Raw genomic sequence first — 21,606 nt, 5'->3', positions numbered from 1 at the left:
GCCATTCCACTAGTGGCCTGCAGTCAAGTCTCCCCCCATCTAGTCACCTAACAGCGGGAACCCTCATCCAGTTCTGGACTTCAACCCTTTCTTGGGCTTTCAGCACCAGGGCCTGGATCAATCCAGGTGTGGCAGCTTCCCACAGTACCAGAAGTAGGAATTTCTCCCAGCAAAAAACAGTTTTCTGAAGACAAACTTGAAAATTAGAATTTATTCCAAGGATGCGGGTGTTGAGAACCCACTGCCCCCCAGGTTCCTTTGACACTGTAGTGTTGGGAAGGCTTAGGTTATCAAAAGCGTGCTGTAGACTGTGGCAGGGAGTGCTTCCCTGTCATAGACCTGAGAGCACACCTCCACCCTTCCCTGCCCCTGCTGTACAATCAAAGTTGGTATGGGAATGCCTGAAAGTCTATCTTTAGAGTTGGTCTGATTGTCATCCTTTGCAGGGCCCTAGGAGGCCTATACTGGGCCATGGAATTTGTAGAGTGCACATGAGACACTGACTAAGACCCCCTTAATCCAGATGAGATAGAGGCCAAGTCTCAGCCACTGCCCGCCATGAAGCACAGTACTGTTTGCAAACACTGCCTCTTCTGTCCAAGTCTTGCTTCCTTCCTTCCTTAGCAGCAGACTTGAAGAGGTAGGTGAGGGATAGCAAAGTAGCCCCACTGAAGGGACACGCAGCTGCAGCTCTAGGTGGTGCCCGCTTCAGAGGGCCCGGCCCCACAAAGACGGGTATCGTGTCCCAGCAGCTGCAGGCTCAGGCCCTGAGGATCCACTTCCACTAGGTGGACACTGTAGTTGCCGAGGCCCTGGGTGGGACAGAAGGTGTTGAGAGCTTTAGACATTCTCAGGCCTTTTGGACTGATATGGGGCCACGAGGACCATGAGTTGGTAGGCCACAGTTGGGTATTTCACTCCAACCAACTTCCAACCCTTATACCAGCACATACCTCAGCCTTGGCCAGGACAGCTTCCAGAGTCTCTTTCTGCCGGGGTTCCTTGGTCAATAGATAGAGAAAGCCACCACCACCTGCCCCTGCCAGGCTTTGGCCATACGCATATGGGGCCAGGACATCCATCATTCGCTGCACGGCCAGCGGCTCACAGCCTGGGGCCATAAGCTTCTTCTGTTCCCAGTATGAGGTCAGGTACTGTCCCAGCAGAGGCAGGTTTCCTGGGGTTAGGAGAGGGGATGGCTTGCCTGGGCCAGATACTCAGGTGATAACTTTTGCAGAGGGAAGGGAGTGTCAAAAGACATGACTTCACCAACTGCACAAGGTTGAGGGCTACTACACAGAGCGACTAGCATGGTGCCCAGTCAGTATTCTATGGCCCCATCGTTGGGGCTTGAGCAGCCCCCACTTCCCTGCAACTCAGTCAGGGCAGAGCCTGTTCCTCCTGTTTCCTGGTAAATAGGATCAGAGGGCCATTCCCATGAGACAAGTTCTATACTGAGATAGGGCTCCACAAGGAGAAAACAAGATCCCCAAAGACCTAATGTGTGGGGTTGTGTCTGGCCTGAGACAAGAGTTACCTCTGAACGGATAAACAAGCTCACCTTGGCGGAAAGCTTCAGCGCACTTCTCGGTCTGTCGCACCAGTCTGCGGGCATTCTGTACCACAACGGGCAACCGAGCGTACCAGTTCCTCAGCACATCCTGCAGGCGGGACACGGACGGTGCCATGAGAATCGGCTCCAGCCAAGGCCAGCCAGGAGACTGCCTTCCTTAGTCAGGGCTGAGCTCACCTGCAGCAGATTCCGGGCCAATCGGGTCTTGCCAGTATAAACCAGGAGCAGGTGGTCATTGATCTTCTGGACAAAGCCCTCAGGCACAGTGATTTCCTCCACCTCCACCCTGAGGGGCAGCTGGGCCCGGGAGCGCCCCACCTTGATGCCAGGCATTAGGCCACTGACTTGGTCCTGCCAGCCACCTCCTATGAACCCAAAGTCCTGTCACTGTTGGAACCTAAGTGACCCAGCCTTGTTTCATGGCCCTGAATCTCTAACTGGAACTAGAATGGGAATACAGCTTGTCCCGGTCCCAACTCTAGCTGAGACGAGTAAGCCACGACAGCAGGCCAGTCCCAGAAAGGGACAGTTTTGTTGCAGTTCTATCACGTAATTAGAATTGGCACAAGGCACATCAGAAGTTAGACTTCCACATAATGAGTCCTTGAAAAATAAGTTCATAGAAGCAAAAGATGGCTTAGTAATTGAAAGTTCTTACTGCTTTTGCAGAAGACCAGCATGTGGTTTCCAGCACCTACATCTGGCAGCTCACAACCACCTGAAACTCCACCATGGGGGCATTAAATACCTTCTGGCCTCCATATCTCCTTATGGGTCCATGTACACATACCCATAAGGAGATACACATATAGAAAAATGTCTTTTTAAGAAAATGCACAAAACACACATATATATAAAATAAACCTAAAAATAAAAGTCAGGTAGCGGTGGCGCACACCTTTAATCCCAGCACTTGGGAGGCAGAGGCAGGCAGATTTCTGTGATCTCAAGACCAGCCTGGTCTACAGAGTGAGTTTCAGGACAGCTAGGGCTACATAGTAAGACTCTATCTTGAAAAACCCTTTGGTGTGTGTGTAGGTATGTGCACATGAACGCAGTACCCAGAGAAGGTCAGATCCCTTGAAGCTGGATTTACAGGTGGCTATGAGCTAGGAACGAACTCTCCAGCCCCTCCACCGCCTGGAGGTCACCGATTAGCTACACTGGCTGCCCACTGGGCCCTGGGAACTCTTTTTACACGCCTCCTAGTACAGGGTTTATACACGCATAATTTCACACCTAGACTTTTGTACAGGTTGGTGCTGGGGATCTAAGGTCAGGTCCTCATGTTTGCACGGCAAGCACTTTACCCACCACGATCTCTCTCTAACCTTCAGTCCCTCGGTAGTTAAGAATCTAAAGTACAGAATGAGGATGGAGAGAGAGTGCAGAAAATACCAAGAACTCGACTATACCCCTCTTCAGAGCACTCCAGTGGCTACTGATGAGTTCCTTATATGTTCCTTATATCCCATGACTTTTGAGATTAAAGACATGTTTTTGCTCATTTCGTCCCTAGGCCCCAATAGAGTTATCAATAAATGTCAGTTGACCAAATGAGCTCGAATGGTCTCAAAAGGACACTGAAAGCATAGCTAACTTTTGCTTATATACTGCCTATTATGGGATTTGGGTCAGCACAAAGGCAGGGCTTCAGAGGAACTGGAGGAGACCCTGTGGTCAGGTATTCGTGCATCTTTGAGGCAGTTTCCTTCAAACTATACCAGAGATGAGACCCCTGGGTGAACAGAACGGTCTAGGATCTAGGACCAAACAAATGCGTGGCTGCTTTACATTATGCTCAGCTTCATGCACCATAATAGCCAGAAGGCGGTCTGGTGACCAAACCACCTCAGAGTATAGTCTTAGCTGGGCCATCATTGTTCCGCCATACAGACAGCAAAGGGGCAAAAACCTTTATAGCCCAGAAAGACAAGTCCATCCCCCACTCCAAACCCAGATCTGCCTCAGTCTCTGAAGGACAGCCTGGAGTGGGTAGTCATGAGGACTACCATATGGACCACGGATACCCAATACCAAAAGGTGCAGTTGGGACTGGAGAGATGGCTCAGCAGTTAAGAGCATTTACTTTCAGAGTACCTGGTTCAGTCCCCATCACCCATAGGGTGGCTCATTTCCCCTGTTATCACCAGCAGCAAAGGATGCGGCACCCTCTTCTGCCCTCCGTGGGCCCCAGACAAGGTGCACTTACATAATCCAGGCAAACCCTCAAATCAAAAGGAGTGATAGCTTCCCGCCCTCAAGTCCAGGCCTCAAGTAGTAGGACCTTAGTTCCTTTGAGGTAAAATATTTCAAGTCAAAAAGCATCAGAAATCAAAGTGGTAAGGAAACGACAACCATTTTACGGTTATATGGCTACTGATGAATCTAGGGGAGCCCAGCCTCCAGGGTCGATAAAAAAGGCAGCGTTCACCACCAGCCTGGCCCACTGTGTACCTGTGGTGAGCACCTGCTCCAGGTGCAGCACTGCGTGGATGAGAGCCTCCGTGCCCACTGCCCGGCCTGCAGCCCGCTGCAAGGCAGCCAGGGCAGCCCCTGCCAGGATGCTGCTGGTGCCTGCAGAACACAGAGGAGGGCACCAGTCACGAGACACTTCTCTGTGCTGCACAGAGGCCAGGGACCAGGACCACAAGCAAGAGTGAAGAGTTGAGGGGAAGGGTAACAACAGGGAACCAGGGCTTACCAAGACCAGAGCCGTGCGGCAGCTCTGACCACGTGTGCAGCTCAAAGCCACCATTAAAGGAGTGTAACAACTGTTCAAGCAGAGGGAGCTCTGAATGGAGATGCACAATGCCGGCACAGATAAAGGCTGCCTTCAGCAAGGCCCCTGAGGGATGAGCACAAAGGGAGGAATTCTACTCCCAGGCCCATCTCAGCCTCACTTAACATCCAACCCCGCAATTTCCCAACCCAAGATGGAGTTCCTCTGGTAGGACAGTGCAGGCCACATCCTCAAACCATAAAAGGGCATCTAGGCTCTCTACCACAGGCAAGTGTGTTCTGCGACAGCTGGCCTAAGAATGGTAACTGTCAGCCTTTCTAGTCTTTCAGAGCTCCTCAACATACTGGCAAGCCCTAAGGTCAGCTCCCCAATAGTCTACAGTCCTCTGTGGATGGATATCCAAGGTCTGCCCCCATCCCAGCTGGCTCTGGCTGCCATCCCTCCTGGACGATGTTCTAATTGTCCTGACCTGGGGCGTGAGGTTGGCAGTAATCCCGCAGGTCATCCAGGCTCCGGCACACTATCCTCAGGGTCATCTCATCCTGCCGAGGTCCCACTGCCAGCCAGAGCTCAGGCTCCGGGATGCGGCGTGCCTTGGCCCCGATGGGCCGGCGGCCGTCCACCCGCACAGCCAGGCCCAACACTGCTCCACCAAGCTCATAGGCAATGGGCGGTGTGTCACTCCAGCCCCCTAGTGCAGTTCAACAAAGTGGTCAGAGAGCCTGCCCGCCTGACTCTGAAGAGGTTACCCATACCTAGCCCGAGGAACTGACCAGAGAAATCCACACGGGCTGGGCACTCAGTCACCACCCACTGTCCGAGTGCGGGCAGCTCCACGGGCTGGGTGGAGACGAAGTGCCGGGCCGTCATCACAGCCTGGCGGATCAGGATCTGCTCGGCCCCCTCGTAATGGCGGGCAGCTCGAACCAGCAAGGCAGGCCTGACAGGAGGGAAGATAGTCTCATGGAGCCCCGAGCTGGGAGTAGACTTGCCATGGTCAATCCGAATGTCCTGAGCATCCACTATCAGGAGATCCTTCCACAGATGGCTCCTTGACAGGTTCTAGTTTGATTCACACCCACCTGGTCAGCCACTTCTCTCTCTCCTGGGCAAGTGCCTCCACACCCCTCATCAGGTCTCCACACTCCAAGTATGAGAAAGGCTGAATCCACTCAGGGTTGGCAGCTGGCCCACTGCGCAAGCCTCCTCGGCCCTCGGCCATGTAGCCCAGCACATCTGCCACACAAGCCAGAGCCCGGGCTGCCACACCAGGATCTTCTGCCCCAGCTGCAACTGAGGGACCAGGAGTTAGGGGTTCCAGAAGAGAAGGCTCTGGCCTCTAATACTCTACCCCAGGCTCAACTGTCCCCAGATACTCTGGGCTCCTCACTGCTACGAGCTTTTGTCAAGGTGTGCCCTTGCCTGTGAATGCACCCTAGCAAAGGTTTTATTCTGCTAGCTCCAATGCAAATGCATCCCCCACTGCTGCCTGAGGCATTATTCAGGCTTGAGTCAGTGAGAAACCTCGCGGCAAACTCACTTGCTGCCAAACCTGACAACCTGAATTCAATCTCTGACACTCATATGGGGAAAGAAGAGAACAAGCTGTCTACTAATCCTACACACACACATACACGTGTATACACACACACACACACACACACTGGGTTTGGTTTGGTTTGGTTTTTCAAAAAAGAGTTAAGTATAGCCCTGGCTGTCTTAGAACTTGCTCTGTAGACCAGGCTAGCCTCAAACTCAAGTGAGATCTGCCTGCCTCTCTGCCTCCACAGTTCTGGGATTAAAGGCATGCACCACCACTACCTGGCTTAAATAAATACTTTTTAAAAAGAGTTCGGGGGGTGGGGGGGGGGGGGGCTGGCGAGATGGCTCAGTGGTTAAGAGCGCCAACTGCTCTTCCAAAGGTCTGGAGTTCAAATCCCAGCAACCACATGGTGGCTCACAACCATCCGTAACGAAATCTGATGCCCTCTTCTGGTGTATCTGAAGACAGCTACAGTATACTTACATATAATAAATAAACAAATCTTTAAAAAAAAAAAAAAAAAAAAGAGTTCAGGGATCAAACTACCTGGGTTGAAGTCTTCATCTCAGCTAGCTGTGGGTGAGTGATTTGAACTGGGACAAGATTCCACTCTTCTCAGGGCCACTAATGAGCCACTTTCTATGAGGCTAAGACTCTTAGCCACCAGGCCATATGGTCCAGCTACTATGTGGGAGAGCTGCCTACATGCCAGGTCCCTGCTGGAGCTTTACGCCCTCATCCTGGCACTCAGTACAGAACACACAGGCCTGTAGATGCTGTAAGGACCCAGAGTCTTAGCAACCGGGCGCGAACCTCCCACTAAAAGCCTTACTAACAAGAATGAAGATTGCTAGAAAATAAAACTCCAGCGTTTCTTCCACTTTAGAATCACATGGCTTCCTAGTCCTTTCCATTGACAGCCCAGAGGGCAGGCAGGGCAGGACACCATAGCCTAACTCCTTACTATTAACACCCAGTACACTCACCCTTGTCAAGTGTGGCCAGCAGGGGCCCAGAGCAACCTTCCCCGACAGCGGCCCGGATCAGTGGGCGTAGGCAGAGGTCCTGCCGCGCCTCTAACACGTGCCTTGCCTTCTGCAAGGCCTGGCAGAAGAACAGATCTCGGCGGGAGTCCAGTGTGGCAGCCCGGTCCACGCAAGGTTGCAGCTGCTCCCAGGACAGACGCCAGGAAGCTCGCCAGGCCCGCAGGGCCTCACCTCTGTGTTTGCGGGGGTGCAGCATCCACAGCACATCCTGGGGCCCCAGGGCCCTCATGGGGTGGAGCACAGGGAAAAGGCGGGCACTGAGGAGGCATCGATCTGAGGGGGGTGTATCTGGGTCCCACAAGTCCCAGTCTCTGGGGTGCAGAAAGGTGCATTAGTAGGAAGAAAGCTAAGGGCCCTGCCTTCTTTCCAAGCCTATTGGTCAACTCATGGGGACAGGACATACTCTCCCATGGGCGGCACTAGTATGTCACTAGGGGAGGGAGGCTATGCTGCCCTGTCAACTTGCCTAAGATACTGAATAAAAAAATCCCAAAGTGTAGACACAGCACAGCCAGGAACTGCAGAGCTGCTCAGGAAAAAGTCCTGGGGAGAATCCAGCTGTTCCAGCTGTAGTGGGCCTAGCAGGGTGGTGAGAGGACCCGACAGGGCCGCCCAGGGCAAAGCTACAAAGCAGCAACTACACCGGCTGCCTAGGTCCACAGAGGCCTACTGAAGCAAGCAGCTTACTTACCGAATGCCTGTCTTCTTGAAGAATTCATTCCAGGACATGTTGAGATACATGCCTGCCCCCTGTCTCTGGGGGAAGAGGAAGAAGCAGTCAGGAATTCAGGGGCCTTTGAAAGGGACTAGGGGACACCAGGCCAGAGACTGGGGAACAGATGCTCCAAAGGGGACTGGAAGAGAGAGACACACATACAGGAACAGGTTCTTTTAAGCCACTTTTAACACTTCCACCCAAATGCCTAGGACTTAGAGCACAATCCTGAGGTCTACTCCTGATGGGGGCCATTACTAGCCAAGAGACCCAAAGCAAGCTACCCCTCTAAACCTCAAGCACCAGCCTCTAACATGGGGATAAAGTCCTCAAAAGTCCAATGAGACGTCTGGTCACCCCGCCCCCAGTCTATCCCTCAGGCCAGTGCTCAGAAACCCTGTGATAGGACAGAGGCAGACCCCTGGGGGGTTCCCAGTGTCGAAAGATGGAGACAAAGGAATGTGAGGTAGATGCCTACTTCCCAGCTGTCCAGACGGCCAGCAAGAGTAAATACACGGCTCAGGGCACCATGCAGCCGCACATGGTGTCCCTGAAGGATGACGTCATGGAGCTCCAGGCCATGCAGTGCCTCCGAGTGGGCTGTATCCAGACCACTCACAAAGCAGCCAGCGCCAATGCGAATGGGGCCCTGAAAGGAAGCAGGCAGGTATCTTGAGGTGAGGGGCAGGTGCATGGGGCCCCAACAAGTGCTGAGCAATGGCACCCCCACCCCGTCTGCTTCCCCCCCTGCCCATGCTGTCAGAGCTCACCCTCAGGTGACAGTGCTGCAGGACACTGCGAGGCCCCAGGTGCACAGGGCCCTCCAGCAGGCAGCTGACCACGGAGCACGTAGCCTCTAGCAGCTGTGGCTCCTGTGAAGCCAGGGAAGAAAACCGGTAAAGCTGAAAGCCAGAGGCTGGGCACCTCAATTCTTACTTGGATACAAATACCTAGGTGGAAAGTATAAAGACCCACTACACTCCAGGAACTTCAACCAGCCAGATCCCACTCTAGACCTGTCCTGGCCCAATCCAAAGAACTTTTCTCCATCCCATCTGATCTATCCAAGCACTCCTACCCTAAGGCCACCTTTGAACGCCATCTGTCCAGTCCTCAGCCTCCTGTCTCCCCAAAGAACCTGCAGAAAGGTCCTTCCTAGTGTCTAACTAGCCATTAACTGGCCACTCTCTAGCCTTGAATAAGTAGCTTGGCTTCTCTGCACCTCCAGTGTCTCTGGGATATCAAAATGTGGTGCTGTGTGCTTTAATCCCAGAATTTGGGAGGCAGAAGCAGGAGGATCTCTGTGACCTCAAGGTCAGCCAGGACTACACAAAGAAACCCTTGTCTTTAAGAAAACAAAACAAGGGAGGGTATGGGGGACTTTTGGGATAACATTGGAAATGTAATTGAGGAAAATACATAATAAAAAAAAATTAAAAATAAAAGAAAGAAAACAAAACAAAAGCAAGTTCAAAGTCTGACCACTAGGTTGCCCAAGGGATAAAGTCATGTGTTGCCAAGTGTGAAAACCTGAGTTTGATCCCTGAACTCAAACAATGGAGAAAAATGACTCTTTTAAGTTGTCCTCTGACTTCTATACGTGCTATAGCATGTGCACATGTACACACATGAAGGCATGTACATGTGCACGCATGCACGTACATGCAAGTAAATAAAATGTAAAAAATAAGTCTTAAATAAAAATTTCAAGGTCAGTCAAGCAGTGGGCAGAGGCAAGACAGATCTCTGAGATCAAGACCAGCCTGGTCTACAGACAGACAGGGCTACACAAACCCAGTCTGGTGGGTTGGGGCAGGGGGTAGGGGGTGGAGAAACTTAAGGACACCCTTGGAGATCTATCAAATTTGAGGTCAGCCTCCAGCTTTTTGGAGACCCTGTCTCCAAAAAAAGAAAAAAGAAAAAAAGAGAGCTGATGGTACCTTAACTCATAGGTAAACTGTTCCAAGCACAGGGAATTTCTATCTCTGGAGCCCACATCTCACTGACCTCAAGTACTCAGCATGCGCCTAATAAGGGGCAGACAAGGGCTGGTGAGACGGCTCAGCAGGTAAGAGCACTGACTGCTGTTCCAAAGGTCCTGAGTTCAATTCCCAACAACCACATGAAAGCTCACAACCATCTGCACAGCTACAGTGTACTCATATGCATGAAAATAAATAAATAAATAAATAAATAAATCTTTTAAAAAGGGGAGGGGAGGGACAGACAAGTCTCACCTCCACCTGGGAGTGAACAATCTGTGCCACAGCTACTCCAGGCATCGTGAGTCTGTGCAGGAACTCGGTGGCATCAGTCGTCATGTAGCTGTAGCCGCCGTCAGGGACATACACTATAAAGACATGAGAATGGACCCCAGGGGTTCGAGAGATGCCCCAGTTGCTCTTGCAGAGGACCAAAGTTCAATTCCCAGCACCCACCCACATCAGGTGGCTCACAACCACCAACTCCAAGGGATCCAGCGCCCTCTTCTGGCCTCTTAAGGGACCTGCACCCACATGTTCATACCAACAGGCAGACACACAAACATATAGGTTTTGGGGGATTTTAAAAAAGATGTATCTGGGATGGTGAGATGGCTCAGCGGGTAAGAGCACTGACTGCTCTTCCTAAGGTCCTGAGTTCAAATCCCAGCAACCATAGGTGGCTCACAACCACCTGTAATGAGATCTGACAACTTCTATTGGGTCTGAAGAAAGCTACAGTGTACTTATGTACAATAATAAATAAATCTTTGGACCAGAGAGAGCAGGGACTGAGTGAGCAGGGTTGACCGAAGCAAGCAGAAATCCTAAAAATTCAACTCCCAACAACCACATGAAGGCTCACAACCATCTACAGCTATGGTATACTCATATACATAAGATAAAATAAATCTTTAAAACAAAGAAGATGTATCTATTTTATGTATGTGAATACACTGTTGTGTTCTGGTTCAGACACCAGAAGAGGGCATCAGATCCCACTACAGATGGTTGTGAGCCATCCTGTGGTTGCTGGGAATTAAACTTGGGACCACTGAAAGAGCAGTGGGTGCTCTTAATCGCTGAGCCATCTCTCCAAAACCCACATATAGTTTTTAAATTAAAAGAGAAATCTTTCTTAAAAGAACTGACTCCAACCCTGTGCCTGCTGCAGCTACAGTACAGGGTCAGTTGGCTGCCAACAAACATCCTCGCCAGACACTAGAGAGGCAGGCATGGGGGGTGAGCCACTTGGGCCAATGATAAAGCTGAGCTGCAACCTGCCTCAGGCCCATAGCTACCAGGAGGACACAGTGGGAAAGGAGCCAAAACGGAGACAACAGGAGGACAGGGAAGGGAAGTACCTTGGCAGGAAAGTTCTGGATGGGGAGAGCATAACTGTCCAGTTCATGGGCTAGGCTTGCCTAGTCCACAGTGCAGGAGGCAGCTCTCTCTCTTTCTACCCAAGGGCTAATAAGAGATACCCACCCATTGTGAGGGGCTGATCTCGAAGCTCCCTCCACAGCTGGGCCCGGGCTCCCTTCAGGTAACCTGCTACATCCATGTCACCTTGCCCCAACTCCGGGGGCCGCCCAGCCAGGAAGTTCTCCCTGCTCATATTCCGAGCCATGCAGAGCAGGATGTCGAAAAACAGAGACAGCTGGGTGAGGGGGAGAAGCGTGGCTATTGGCAGGGCAGTGGCTGGGCCCCACAATCCCACGGCTGGGTTGGGCTAGTCCCATCTGCAGAAGCTAACCCAGAAAAGGGAAAGGACTGGCCGGAGGTCACTCAGCCTCTCACCCCCCCAGCCGGGAGACCCCGGTTGCTTCCTTTAGTCACCTGCACAGGCTGGGCTCCAGAGTCCAAGCCCATATAGGTGCAGGCATCCAGCGGTGGGTTCACATGAGTGGCTAGGAGGTGCTCAGCAGTCTCCACAGAGAAGAAGACGACCCCAGAGACCTGGAGGGACCCACAAAGCTCACGTGGAGGAACCCTGGTGCCAAGCTCAGGCATGAATTGAGGAGGGCACACACAGATGAGCCGAATGTGGTGTGGTATCATAAAAGGCATGGGGTTTTGGGATCACCCCAGCCCCCATATTCCAGGTTTGGTCAGCTTCTACAAAAGCACCTTACAGAACCCCCTCAACTTTCAGGTCTGCCAAATTCAGCTCTACACCCAACATCCTACCCACATCCACCAGGCTGCCTCTAATCTCCTACTACATTCCCTACCTTGCTCACATCTGGTAGCTTTCTGGACCAAGGCAAGACCCTGAGCTTCCACATCTACCTGCTCCATGGATTCTGGCCTCATCTGCCCTGCTGCATGTCTCTTTAGGTTCTGGTTCTAGCTTGGCCTCGGATCCTCTAAAAAAGAGTGGGTCTCTCCCCCAGAAAGGGAAACTGTCCTCCTCTATTCCCAAAAGTCTCCAGGACCCCTCGTCCCAAGCCCAGTGAACCATACCAGTGGTACCAGCCCATCAGGTCCGACACACCGTTGTATCTCCGCCTTAGTGCCCTGGTAGTAAATGTCCAAAACCAAGCCCTGTGGGAGGGAGGAACTGAATGAGCACCAGGAACAAGAGAGGACCAGGAAGTAGGCACAGCTGTAAGAGTCAGCAAACGGTCTCCCAGTGAGTAGGTGCGAGTCAGGCAGGTACCGGTGCGGTGCGTTTGAGGGGACAAAGCAGCTGACTTCTATCTGTATAAGAGAGAGTGGGGCCGGGGGGGGGGGGGGGGAGGCGGCAGGCTTTAGTCACTGTCACAGCCTCAGCCCCTGAGCACACAGCCTGACATCTAGGCAAGTGAGCTGCATCAGAACTCAGGTTCGAGACCACGTGGACGACAGATATCAAGAACTGCAGGTCCCAGAGCACATGACCAGAAAAGCACCCCAACCCCAGGGCAGCTTAGCTGTACCAGGAGTAATACCTGTGAGTCAGTGAGGTAGACACCGTGGTTCAGCGCATAGGCCAGGCTCCCAGGAAAGGCGATCACTCTGGCTCCCCGGAAGCCATCCCAACTGATCCCTATGGGATGGCACAATCAGGGTGGCAAGGTAGGGAGCCCCAGACAGGAGGAAACGAGCCCAGAGCAGCAGCGTCTGGGAGCTCTGGAAGGGAAATACAGTTTCCAAGGCCAAGTGGACATTCCTCTGGGAAAATGGCAACCCCCTTCTCCCCTTAAAGTTCTTTCACAAGTCACTGTGAGCCAAAGGGGCGGGGCATTCCTGGTCATTCCTATTTAACTCCGCCCCCGTGGGCGTGGGGGTGAACGTTGGTCTAGAACTCACAGCCGCTTGCATTTGCTGCACTCTTCCTGCCTTGCCCTCCCGAGTGCAAGAATTATAAGGCATGAACCACCACAACCAGCTACCAAGTCTGCGGAAGGGCAGACTGAGGCTCAACAGACCAATGACCGGGCCCATGCTTCCTTTATAAATAGGCTGCTGGGACAGACTTGGCGAGGGAAGGCGGTCCCGGGCCACGCATGCTCACCAGGGTTTGGAGGAACAGACAGAAGCATGTCGGTGCTGCAGACCCACACACCTGGTGGGGAACCTGGACCCAGCTGCAGGGGACCAGGGAAAGAGATGAAAGACCAGGTAATTTAGCTAGTGGCCTGGCCCAGCCCATCCTCCACTCTTTCACCATCCCCGACGCCTCGACCCACTCCACCCCACCCCTGTGTGTTCACTTAAAACTGAAAAGCGTCTGCCACTGAAGCATCAGGGCCTATCAGGTGCCACGATGTCAGTGTTAACTGACATTCAACCTCCCACCCAACCTCCTCCCATACTTTTTGTTTGTTTGTTTGTTTGTTTGTTTGAGGCAGAGTCTCACGATGTAGACTCAGCTGGGCTGGAACTCAGAGACCCAACTGACTCTGCTCCTGAGTGCTGAGATTAAAGGTGTTCGTCACCACACCTGGCCCCCAAACTAACTGCTTATCTGCTTGAAGCTCTAGTGTGCTCACTACTGACCTTTCTTCCTAGGGTTCCCCATCCGTGCCTCATAGACCCTCACGGGTGGCTCAGTATGTGCAAACTGGTTCATCTGGGAGGACCCACTCTGGGTTGACTACCTGGCCTTACCCGGTGGGTCATGATATCCAACAGGCAGTCCAGGTTGCATACCAAGGCCTCCACAGGGGCCTGTGGGTTCTCCACAGGGAGGCAAGTGAAGGCCCTGCCGCAGTCATCAAAGGGGAAGTCTCGGCCCTGGGGGGTGGGGGGAAGCAGAACCTCATGAGGGAGTCCTTGCTACAGGGAAGCAGGGACACCTCCACTGTACGAGGGCAAAAGGCATTAAGTAAAAGAGGTTTTTTTTTTTTTTTTTTTTTTTTTTTTGGTTTTTTCGAGACAGGGTTTCTCTGTCCGGCGTAAAAGAGGTTTTAAGAAAGCGTTATATTAGCCGGGCGTGGTGGCGCACATCTTTAATCCCAGCACTTGGGAGGCAGAGGCAGGAGGATTTCTGAGTTCAAGGCCAGCCTGGTCTACAGAATGAGTTCCAGGACAGCCAGGGCTATACAGAGAAACCCTGTCTCGAAAAACAAAAAAAACAAAACAAAACAAAACAAAAAAAAAAAAAGAAAGAAAGAAAGAAAGCAGTATATTGGGCTGGAGAGATGGCTCAGCGGTTAAGAGCACTGACTGCTCTTCTGGAGATCCTGAGTTCAAATTCCAGCAACCACATGGTGGCCCACAACAATCTGTAGTGAGATCTGACTCCCTCTTCTGGAGTATCTGAAGACAGCTACAGTGTACTTATGATAAATAAATAAATAAATAAATAAATAAATAAATAATTCTTAATAATAATATTTTTAAAATAGAAAGTGTTAGCCAGGCGGTGGTGGTGCATGCCTTTAATCCCAGCACTTGGGAGACAGAGGCAGGTGGATCTCTGAGTCTGAGGCCAGCCTGGTCTACATAATGAGCTCCAGGTCAGCCAGGGCTATATGGTTTGTACTCTGGGGCCCAGGGTACAAACAAACAAACAAAAAAAGCATACACTCAATAAACTGGAAATGTGACTCCGTTTGGCAGTGTGCTTGCCTAGCATGGGACATGGTGACACATGCCCATGATCCCTGCCCTTGGAGGTGGAGAATCTGAAGTTCAAGTCTGTTCTCAGCTCCACAGCAAGTTTGGAGCAAGCCACCACGGCTACATGAGGCCCTCCTTAAAAAAAAAAAAAAAAAAAAAAAAAAAAAAAAGTGTGTATCTACTTATCTGCATGTATATCATGTTCATGCAGGTGCCTGCGGAGGCCAAAAGAGGGCATCAAATCCTCTGAAACTGGAATTATCGGTGGTTGTGAGCAGTCCAATGTAGGTGTTAGGAACTGAACCTGGATCCTTTGCAGGAGCATCAAACACTCTTAATCACTAAGCCATCTCTCCGACCCCATGAGGTCCTGATCTAAAGACCTAATAATAGGATCTGGGCCAGTATGATGATTCAGTGGATAAGGGAACTTGCCACTAAGCCTGAACGGTGACTCAGAGTCCTTAAACTCACATGGTAGAAGGAAAGAACTAATTCCAAAAGTTGTCCTCTGACACACACATGCACATATACATAATAAATATAACAAAAACTTAAGGTACATAATAATAATCTCCAAAAAGCACAGGTTGTGCTGAAGAGGGGGGAACTGGGTTGGAGAGATGGCTCATTGGTTGAAAGTACTTGCTGCTCTTAGAAATGACCCAGGAGCTGGGCATGGTGGCACACGCCTTTAATCCCAGCACTCAGGAGGCAGAGGCAGGTGGATTTCTGAGTTCGAGGCCAGCCTGGTCTACAGAGTGAGTTCCAGGTCAGCCGGGGCTACACAGAGAAACCCTGTCTCTAAAAACCAAAAAAAAAAAAAAAAAAAAAAAAAAAAGGACCCAGGTTCACTGCAGAGCACCCACACTGGGCGGCCCACAACCTCCTGTAACTCTGGTTCTGTGGTAACCCGATGCCCTCTTCTACCTTCTGTACCCTGTTCTGACCTCCGTGAGCAGGGTATGCACATGGTGTACATGTAAACGAGCAGAAACACACACATGCAAGCGTAAATAAAAATAGGGAAGGTTGCATACACTAGCAAGATTTTGCTGAAAGGACCCAAATATAGCTGTCTCTTGTGAGACGATGCCGGGGCCTAGCAAACGCAGGAGTGGATGTTCACAGTCAGCTATTGGATGTATCACAGGGCTCCCAATGGAGAAGCTAGAGAAAGTACCCAAGGAGCTAAAGGGATCTGCAACCCTATTGTTGGAACAACATGATGTACTAACCAGAACCCCGGAGCTCTTGTCTCTAGCTGCATATGTATCGAAAGATGGCCTAGTCGGCCATCAATGGAAAGAGAGGCCCATTGGACTTGCAAACTTTATATGCCCCAATATAGGGGAATGCCAGGGCCAAAAGAATGGGAATGGGTGGGTAGGGAAGTGGGGGGCACTATGGGGGACTTTTGGGATAGCATTGGAAATGTAATTGAGGAAAATATGTAATAAAAATATTAAAAATCAAAAATAATAATAATAATAATAATAATAGTAATGGTCCATTTTCAAAATGAAAATGCTTTGAGCCAGGTTAAGTCTATCTACAGATGAACAAAAAGCCTGAGCCCCTTCTAGATTTTGGTAGTCTACTCACCCCAACCCAAACTAAGAGTAGAACAGAGAGTTGCTAACAGCCAAGCCTGCTTATTATCTGCAGATGTGACAAGGTCATGTATCCAATATGCTTTAAAATAAACAGGATGATCATGCACAAAAAAAAAAAAAAATAGGGAAGGAAGGGCAGAGACAACAACAGAAAGCCACATAGGTCCAGAAGGTTTTAACACTGGAGAGTAAGACAGGCATCTATAGCAACGACAATATCCTGGCTGTTTACAAATTATTACCACTGGGGGAATCTGGGCAAAAATACATACATACATACATACATACATACGTATATACATACATTAAAAAAAAAAACCTCTGTATTAGCACTTACATGTACATTTTTATCTTGATAAAAATTCCAATTAGAATTGACTCCTCAGGACTGAATTCAGGTTGTCTGGTTTGGCACTAGAAGCCTTAACTCACTGAGCCATCTTGCCTGCCCCAGATGGACCGCTTTCTCTTATTATTATTTGTGTGTGTGTGTTGCATGCACATTTGTGTGTTCATGTATTTGTGTGTGTTGTATGCATATGTGTTGCGTGCACATGTGTGTTGTATGCATATATGTTGCCTGTACATGTATGTGTCTATATGCGTGTGTGTGTGTGCTGCATGCACACACATGTGCAGGTGCATGTCCTTCTCTGATCCTGGGATTACAGACACACAAAGCCATATTCAGATTTTACATGGTGTTGGGGATTTGACCCCAGGCCTTCATATTTACACAGTAAATGCTCTGACCCACTGAGTCTTCTCTCCATCTCCAGGTGGACCTTTCGATTTGTGTAAAGTACATTTCTTTTTTTTTTCTTTTCCCCAGAGCTGAGGACCGAACCCAGGGCCTTGCACTTGCTAGGCAAGCGTTCTACCACTGAGCTAAATCCCCAACCCTGTAAAGTACATTCCTAACCAGCTCCCAACTTCTAGACATTTCCTTTCATTCAGATCCCTCTAGATTTACACAATGAACACCTTGCACATGCCCCATGGTAGAACACCCCTACAGTGCCATCCAATTGCTCGAACCAAGATTCTGACCCTCCGCACGCACATTCGGAATCCTGCTTACCATGTGCAAGATGAGGATCCAGGCAGAGTGCAGGACATCAGACGTGACCACCTGTCAAGAGCAGGAGAGACGACGGGGCAGAGATGAGCCTGTCAGACTCACAGAACAAACCCCCGAAGGTCTGGAAGTCGTCGACACTATTTGAGTTTCAACGGGAACGTGGGCCAGAGGGGCAGCGGCTCAGAAGCACTCACAGTGAAGCCAGCTCGGGCACTCAAGTGTTCAGCAGCCACCAGCAGTGCGTTGAGGGTTGCTCCTCCACTGCCGACTCGAGTCTGGGGATCCTCCACAGCCAGTAACATCGTCCCCGCAGGGATCTGCTCCCGCCTCTGCCTTACCTCCAGCTCTGGGAGCAAAATAAATGGGGGACACACACAGTCACCACTAGTCTGCCCTGAACCAAAGGACTGGAACACTCATTTGATTACTTTGATACTTTGATTTAGCTTTTCTCTCTCTCTCTCTCTCTCTCTCTCTCTTTCTTTCCCCCCTCTGTATAGCCCTGGCTGTCCTGGAACTCACTTTGTAGACCAGGCTGGCCTCGAATTCAGAAATCCGCCTGCCTCTGCCTCCCGAGTGCTGGGATTAAAGGCATGTGCCACCATGCCAGGCTGACTCAGCTTTTCATACAGCAGGTAGTTAAGTGCCTCTTTGAGGTATGAAGCATTGCTACCCTCAGTTTACAGATAAGAAAACTAAGGACCAATGACGTGACGTGTACATCAGGTATCAAGACTAGGAAGAAAGTCTGTGTCTCAACCCAGGTCTACCAGGCCCCCAGGGCAGCAGGGGTCTGGTAAGGAAGAGAAGAGAGAGTTCCTAATATAAAGAAAATGGGGGACGCTGTGTCACCTACCTCTCTGAAAGACCTGGACACTGTCCTTGTACTGGCATGTCAGGATAATGACTGTCCAATTGACCCCCTCTGGCTGCTCCATTCTGGTCAAAATGGAGGGGCTTCCTGAAACAGCAATGTATAAGCATACATGAATGTTTCTGATGGTCATACGTTAGTGTGACTCGTTCTGGTATACAGTTTTATGAATTCTAACACAAGCATGGGTTCTTTTTAAATTTTATTGTATTTTGTGTGTAAGTGTTTTGCCTGTGTATGTGCATTATAACACACGAGTGCAGTGCCAAGAGCCTTCGGAGGTGAGAGGTGGGTGTCAGTTCCCCTGTGACTGGAGTTACAGATGGCTATCAGTCATCCTGTATATCCTGGGACTTGAACTCAAGGCCTCTGCAAGAACAGTAGGTGTTCTTAACCAGTGAGCCATCTCTCCAGCCCCTCCTTATCCGTAACTCGGTTCACTGGACTTTTAAAATAAAAAGCATGCCTTTAAGGGCTAGAGAGTTGGCTCAGCAGTTAAGAACACTGGCTGTTCTTCCAGAGGTCCTGAGTTCAATTCCCAGTACACACATGGCAGCTCACAACTGTCTGTAACTCTGGTTCCAGGGGATCTTGATACCTTCACACATACATACACACACACACACATACACACATACACACATACACACACACACACATACACACACACATACAGTCAAAACACCAATGCAAATAAAAGAATAAGTATTTTTTAAAAAAAAAAAAAAGCATGACTTGTAATGTTCCCCTCCGCAAAACAATATGTGGCACCCGACAGTGGCTGAGTGAATGACACGCCTTTCCAAGGTGGCAGGGAAGTAAGAAAGTTTTGGCCTAGCCCTGTTTGGGAGGAAATGAAGGCTCTGAAATAGATCCCAGGTCAAAGACCATAGTGCTGGTTTTAATTGTCACCCTGATATAACATAAGGTCACCTCTGAAGAAAGCTCCTCAGCTGAAGTCTGCCTCAATCAAATCCCCCTGGGCTTGTCTTTGAGAGACTGTTGTGATTGATGGCTGATGTAGGCGGGCCCTATCTAAGAAAGTCCCTGGGTCATATAAGAAAGGGTTGAGCAAGCAAGAAAGCAAACCAGGGGCTGGTGAGATGGCTCAGTGGGTAAGAGCACCCGACTGCTCTTCCGAAGGTCCAGAGTTCAAATCCCAGCAACCACATGGTGGCTCACAACCATCCGTAACAAGATCTGGCGCCCTCTTCTGGTGTGTCTGAAGACAGCTACAGTGTACTTACATATAATAAATAAATAAATAAATCTTTAAAAAAAAAAAAAAAAAAAAAAGAAAGCAAACCAGTAAGCAGCATGTCTCCATGATTCCAGCTCCAAATACCTGCCTGGGGTTCCTGACCGGGAAGTATAAAACATACACCCTCCCTTCTCCCCGCCAGGTTGCTTTTGGTAGTTTTATCACAGTGATAGTAAAGCAAATTTAGACAACTCTGAATAATATGGGGTTGTGGGGTGAGGGTAGGGGAAGATCTGGAAAAGTCTCAAGAAGTCAAGCAAGGCTGTGGAGTATTCCCAGTCAGATCAGCCAGGAGAGTAACTAACACTTAAGGAGTGTTTCTCAGGCACCTAGCCAAGGGCATTGTAGTGACAGCTCACAGGAGCCATTCACCAGCCCTAATAGGTGATCTTATCACACCACAGGCATAAAGGAAGCCTGGCTTAAAGAATAAGCAGGCCGCCTAAGATCAGGTAGAGCTAGCATAAACAGCCGGGTGTGTCCCCATGTCTGTGTTCCCAGTCACAGGGAGGAATGGTCCTGGGTTGTCACACGTGGCATTTGCACAGTGATCTTAGAATACAGAGAAGAAATTATAGCAGCACTCTGCCCATTTTAACAGAGCTCCATTTGCTCAATCCAAGTTGGAGTTTTGAGGACTGGAACTTTTTATGTCTTTTTTTTTTTTTCTTTTTTAGTTACTACATAGTCCTACGAAGCAAACCTGGCTAAAGGCTTGCACCAACTCATCTAGTCAAGGATTTTTGGTTGGTTGATTTTTTTTAGTTCTGTTTGCTTTCCAGTGCTAGGAAACCTCAGGAAAATTGCAGGATAGTGAGCATACCCAGGGATGATAAAATAAGGCCCCTTATGCATACATGCACGCACGCACGCACGCACGCAAACTCCAAGTACATATTTTTAAGACAGGCTCACATTATGTAGCCCTAGTTGGCCTCAAACTTTCCATCTTCTTGCCTCCACTTCCCAATACTAGGTTTACAGGCCTGGGCCACTATGCCAGCTCATAATCTGCTCATTGAAGAAAGATGGTATAGGTAGGGACTACGCACATTTCAGCATTTTGAAAACTTTAAAAGTTGAATGTGTGTGTGTGTGTGTGTGTGTGTGTGTGTGTGTGTGTGTGTGAGAGAGAGAGAGAGAGAGAGAGAGAGAGAGAGAGAGAGAGAGAGAGAGAGAGAGAGAGGCCCAAGAGACTCTAATTTGCAGCTTTCTGAAGAACAAGAGGCAGAAAGAAGTTGGCTGGAAGTAAAACCAGATAGTAAACAATACGTTCATACAATGTGTACCCAGTGGGATAAACTGAGGCAGGAAAACGACTCAAATCAAAATCAGAGCAGCACTGGCATCTAGAGCTCCACTGGCTCAAGGGAATGTCGCTCGGTGTGCCAGGTGTCCGCAAGTCGTGGGGGTTCCCTCTGAAAACCCAGATCAAGAGAAGGCTGCACTACAGAGGTCCCCTGCAGCTAACTAGCGCTGGGGGCGACGGCAGAGATCTGGGAGACCCGCAGGAAGGCGCCCCAAACTACAGTGGAACTGAAGACCCCGCGGACCCACATACCTGCGTCCGCCCAGCGCTCGGAGAGCCGGCTCTTTAACGCGGCTGCGCATACCGCGCGGCGCACCCTGGGAAATGGAGTTCATTCGGCCTCCCGCCAGAGTCCTCAGAACCTACTCGCAGCCCCGCCTTACTGAAATGACAAAGTTCTCAAACTTACAAGGAGTGCTAAATGTACAAATTTCCAGAGAGAACAGGTGTCTTAAAGACACTGGCCAACTGTTTGTTTGTTTGTTTGTTTGTTTGTTGTGACTCGGGTACAAAGTAAAAGTATATTTTGATTTTTTTGTTTGTTTTGTTTTGTTTTGACAGGGTTTCTCTTTGTAGCCCTCACTGTCCAGGAGCTCACTTGCTTACCTCTGCCTATTGAGTGCGTGTGCAACCATCGCCTAGCTGTAATTTTGACCTTTTAAAATACTTTTTATTAAAGCTAAGTCTTTCTTAACTATTGATTAATTGATTGATTGAATATGAGTACACTGTAGCTGTCTTCATACACACCAGAAGAGGGCATCGAATCCCATAACAGATTGTTGTGAGCCATCCCATGGTGGCTGGGCATTGA

At 49.9% G+C, this 21,606-nt stretch overlaps 1 protein-coding gene across 1 annotated transcript; it reads right to left on the bottom strand.

Moving 5' to 3' along the window:
- Positions 1 to 196: 196 nt before the first annotated feature.
- Positions 197 to 21,065, bottom strand: Fcsk (fucose kinase). Its single transcript, XM_021170630.2, has 24 exons — positions 21,045 to 21,065; positions 18,205 to 18,309; positions 17,543 to 17,694; positions 17,349 to 17,399; positions 13,698 to 13,823; positions 13,102 to 13,174; positions 12,536 to 12,633; positions 12,069 to 12,149; positions 11,442 to 11,561; positions 11,091 to 11,262; positions 9,858 to 9,970; positions 8,391 to 8,492; positions 8,099 to 8,269; positions 7,597 to 7,661; positions 6,846 to 7,216; positions 5,399 to 5,609; positions 5,090 to 5,256; positions 4,786 to 5,007; positions 4,278 to 4,421; positions 4,031 to 4,150; positions 1,751 to 1,938; positions 1,562 to 1,661; positions 954 to 1,177; positions 197 to 812 (listed from the first exon to the last, which is right to left on the bottom strand). The coding sequence occupies exons 2-24, from the start codon at positions 18,284 to 18,286 to the stop codon at positions 693 to 695; spliced, it is 3,273 nt and encodes a 1,090-aa protein (XP_021026289.1). The 5' UTR covers positions 18,287 to 18,309; positions 21,045 to 21,065; the 3' UTR covers positions 197 to 692.
- Positions 21,066 to 21,606: the final 541 nt, after the last annotated feature.

This window comes from Mus caroli, unplaced genomic scaffold, assembly GCF_978045245.1.
Source record: "Mus caroli unplaced genomic scaffold, Mus_caroli_1 scaffold_10, whole genome shotgun sequence".
In the NCBI taxonomy this organism is placed as follows: Eukaryota; Metazoa; Chordata; class Mammalia; order Rodentia; family Muridae; genus Mus; species Mus caroli.
This window is presented reverse-complemented; position numbering and strand designations above follow the sequence as displayed.

What these genes read in the sequence shown, in the direction of transcription:
- Fcsk (XM_021170630.2), bottom strand. Translation starts at nt 18,286, where the DNA reads ATGGAGCAGCCAGAGGGGGTCAATTGGACAGTCATTATCCTGACATGC. An exon ending in CTGGAGCCCAGCCTGTGCAG is followed by an intron (nt 11,263 to 11,441) that starts GTGACTAAAGGA and finishes CCCCTCACCCAG; the next exon opens with CTGTCTCTGTTTTTCGACAT. An exon ending in TGGCCCGGAATCTGCTGCAG is followed by an intron (nt 1,662 to 1,750) that starts GTGAGCTCAGCC and finishes TCCCGCCTGCAG; the next exon opens with GATGTGCTGAGGAACTGGTA.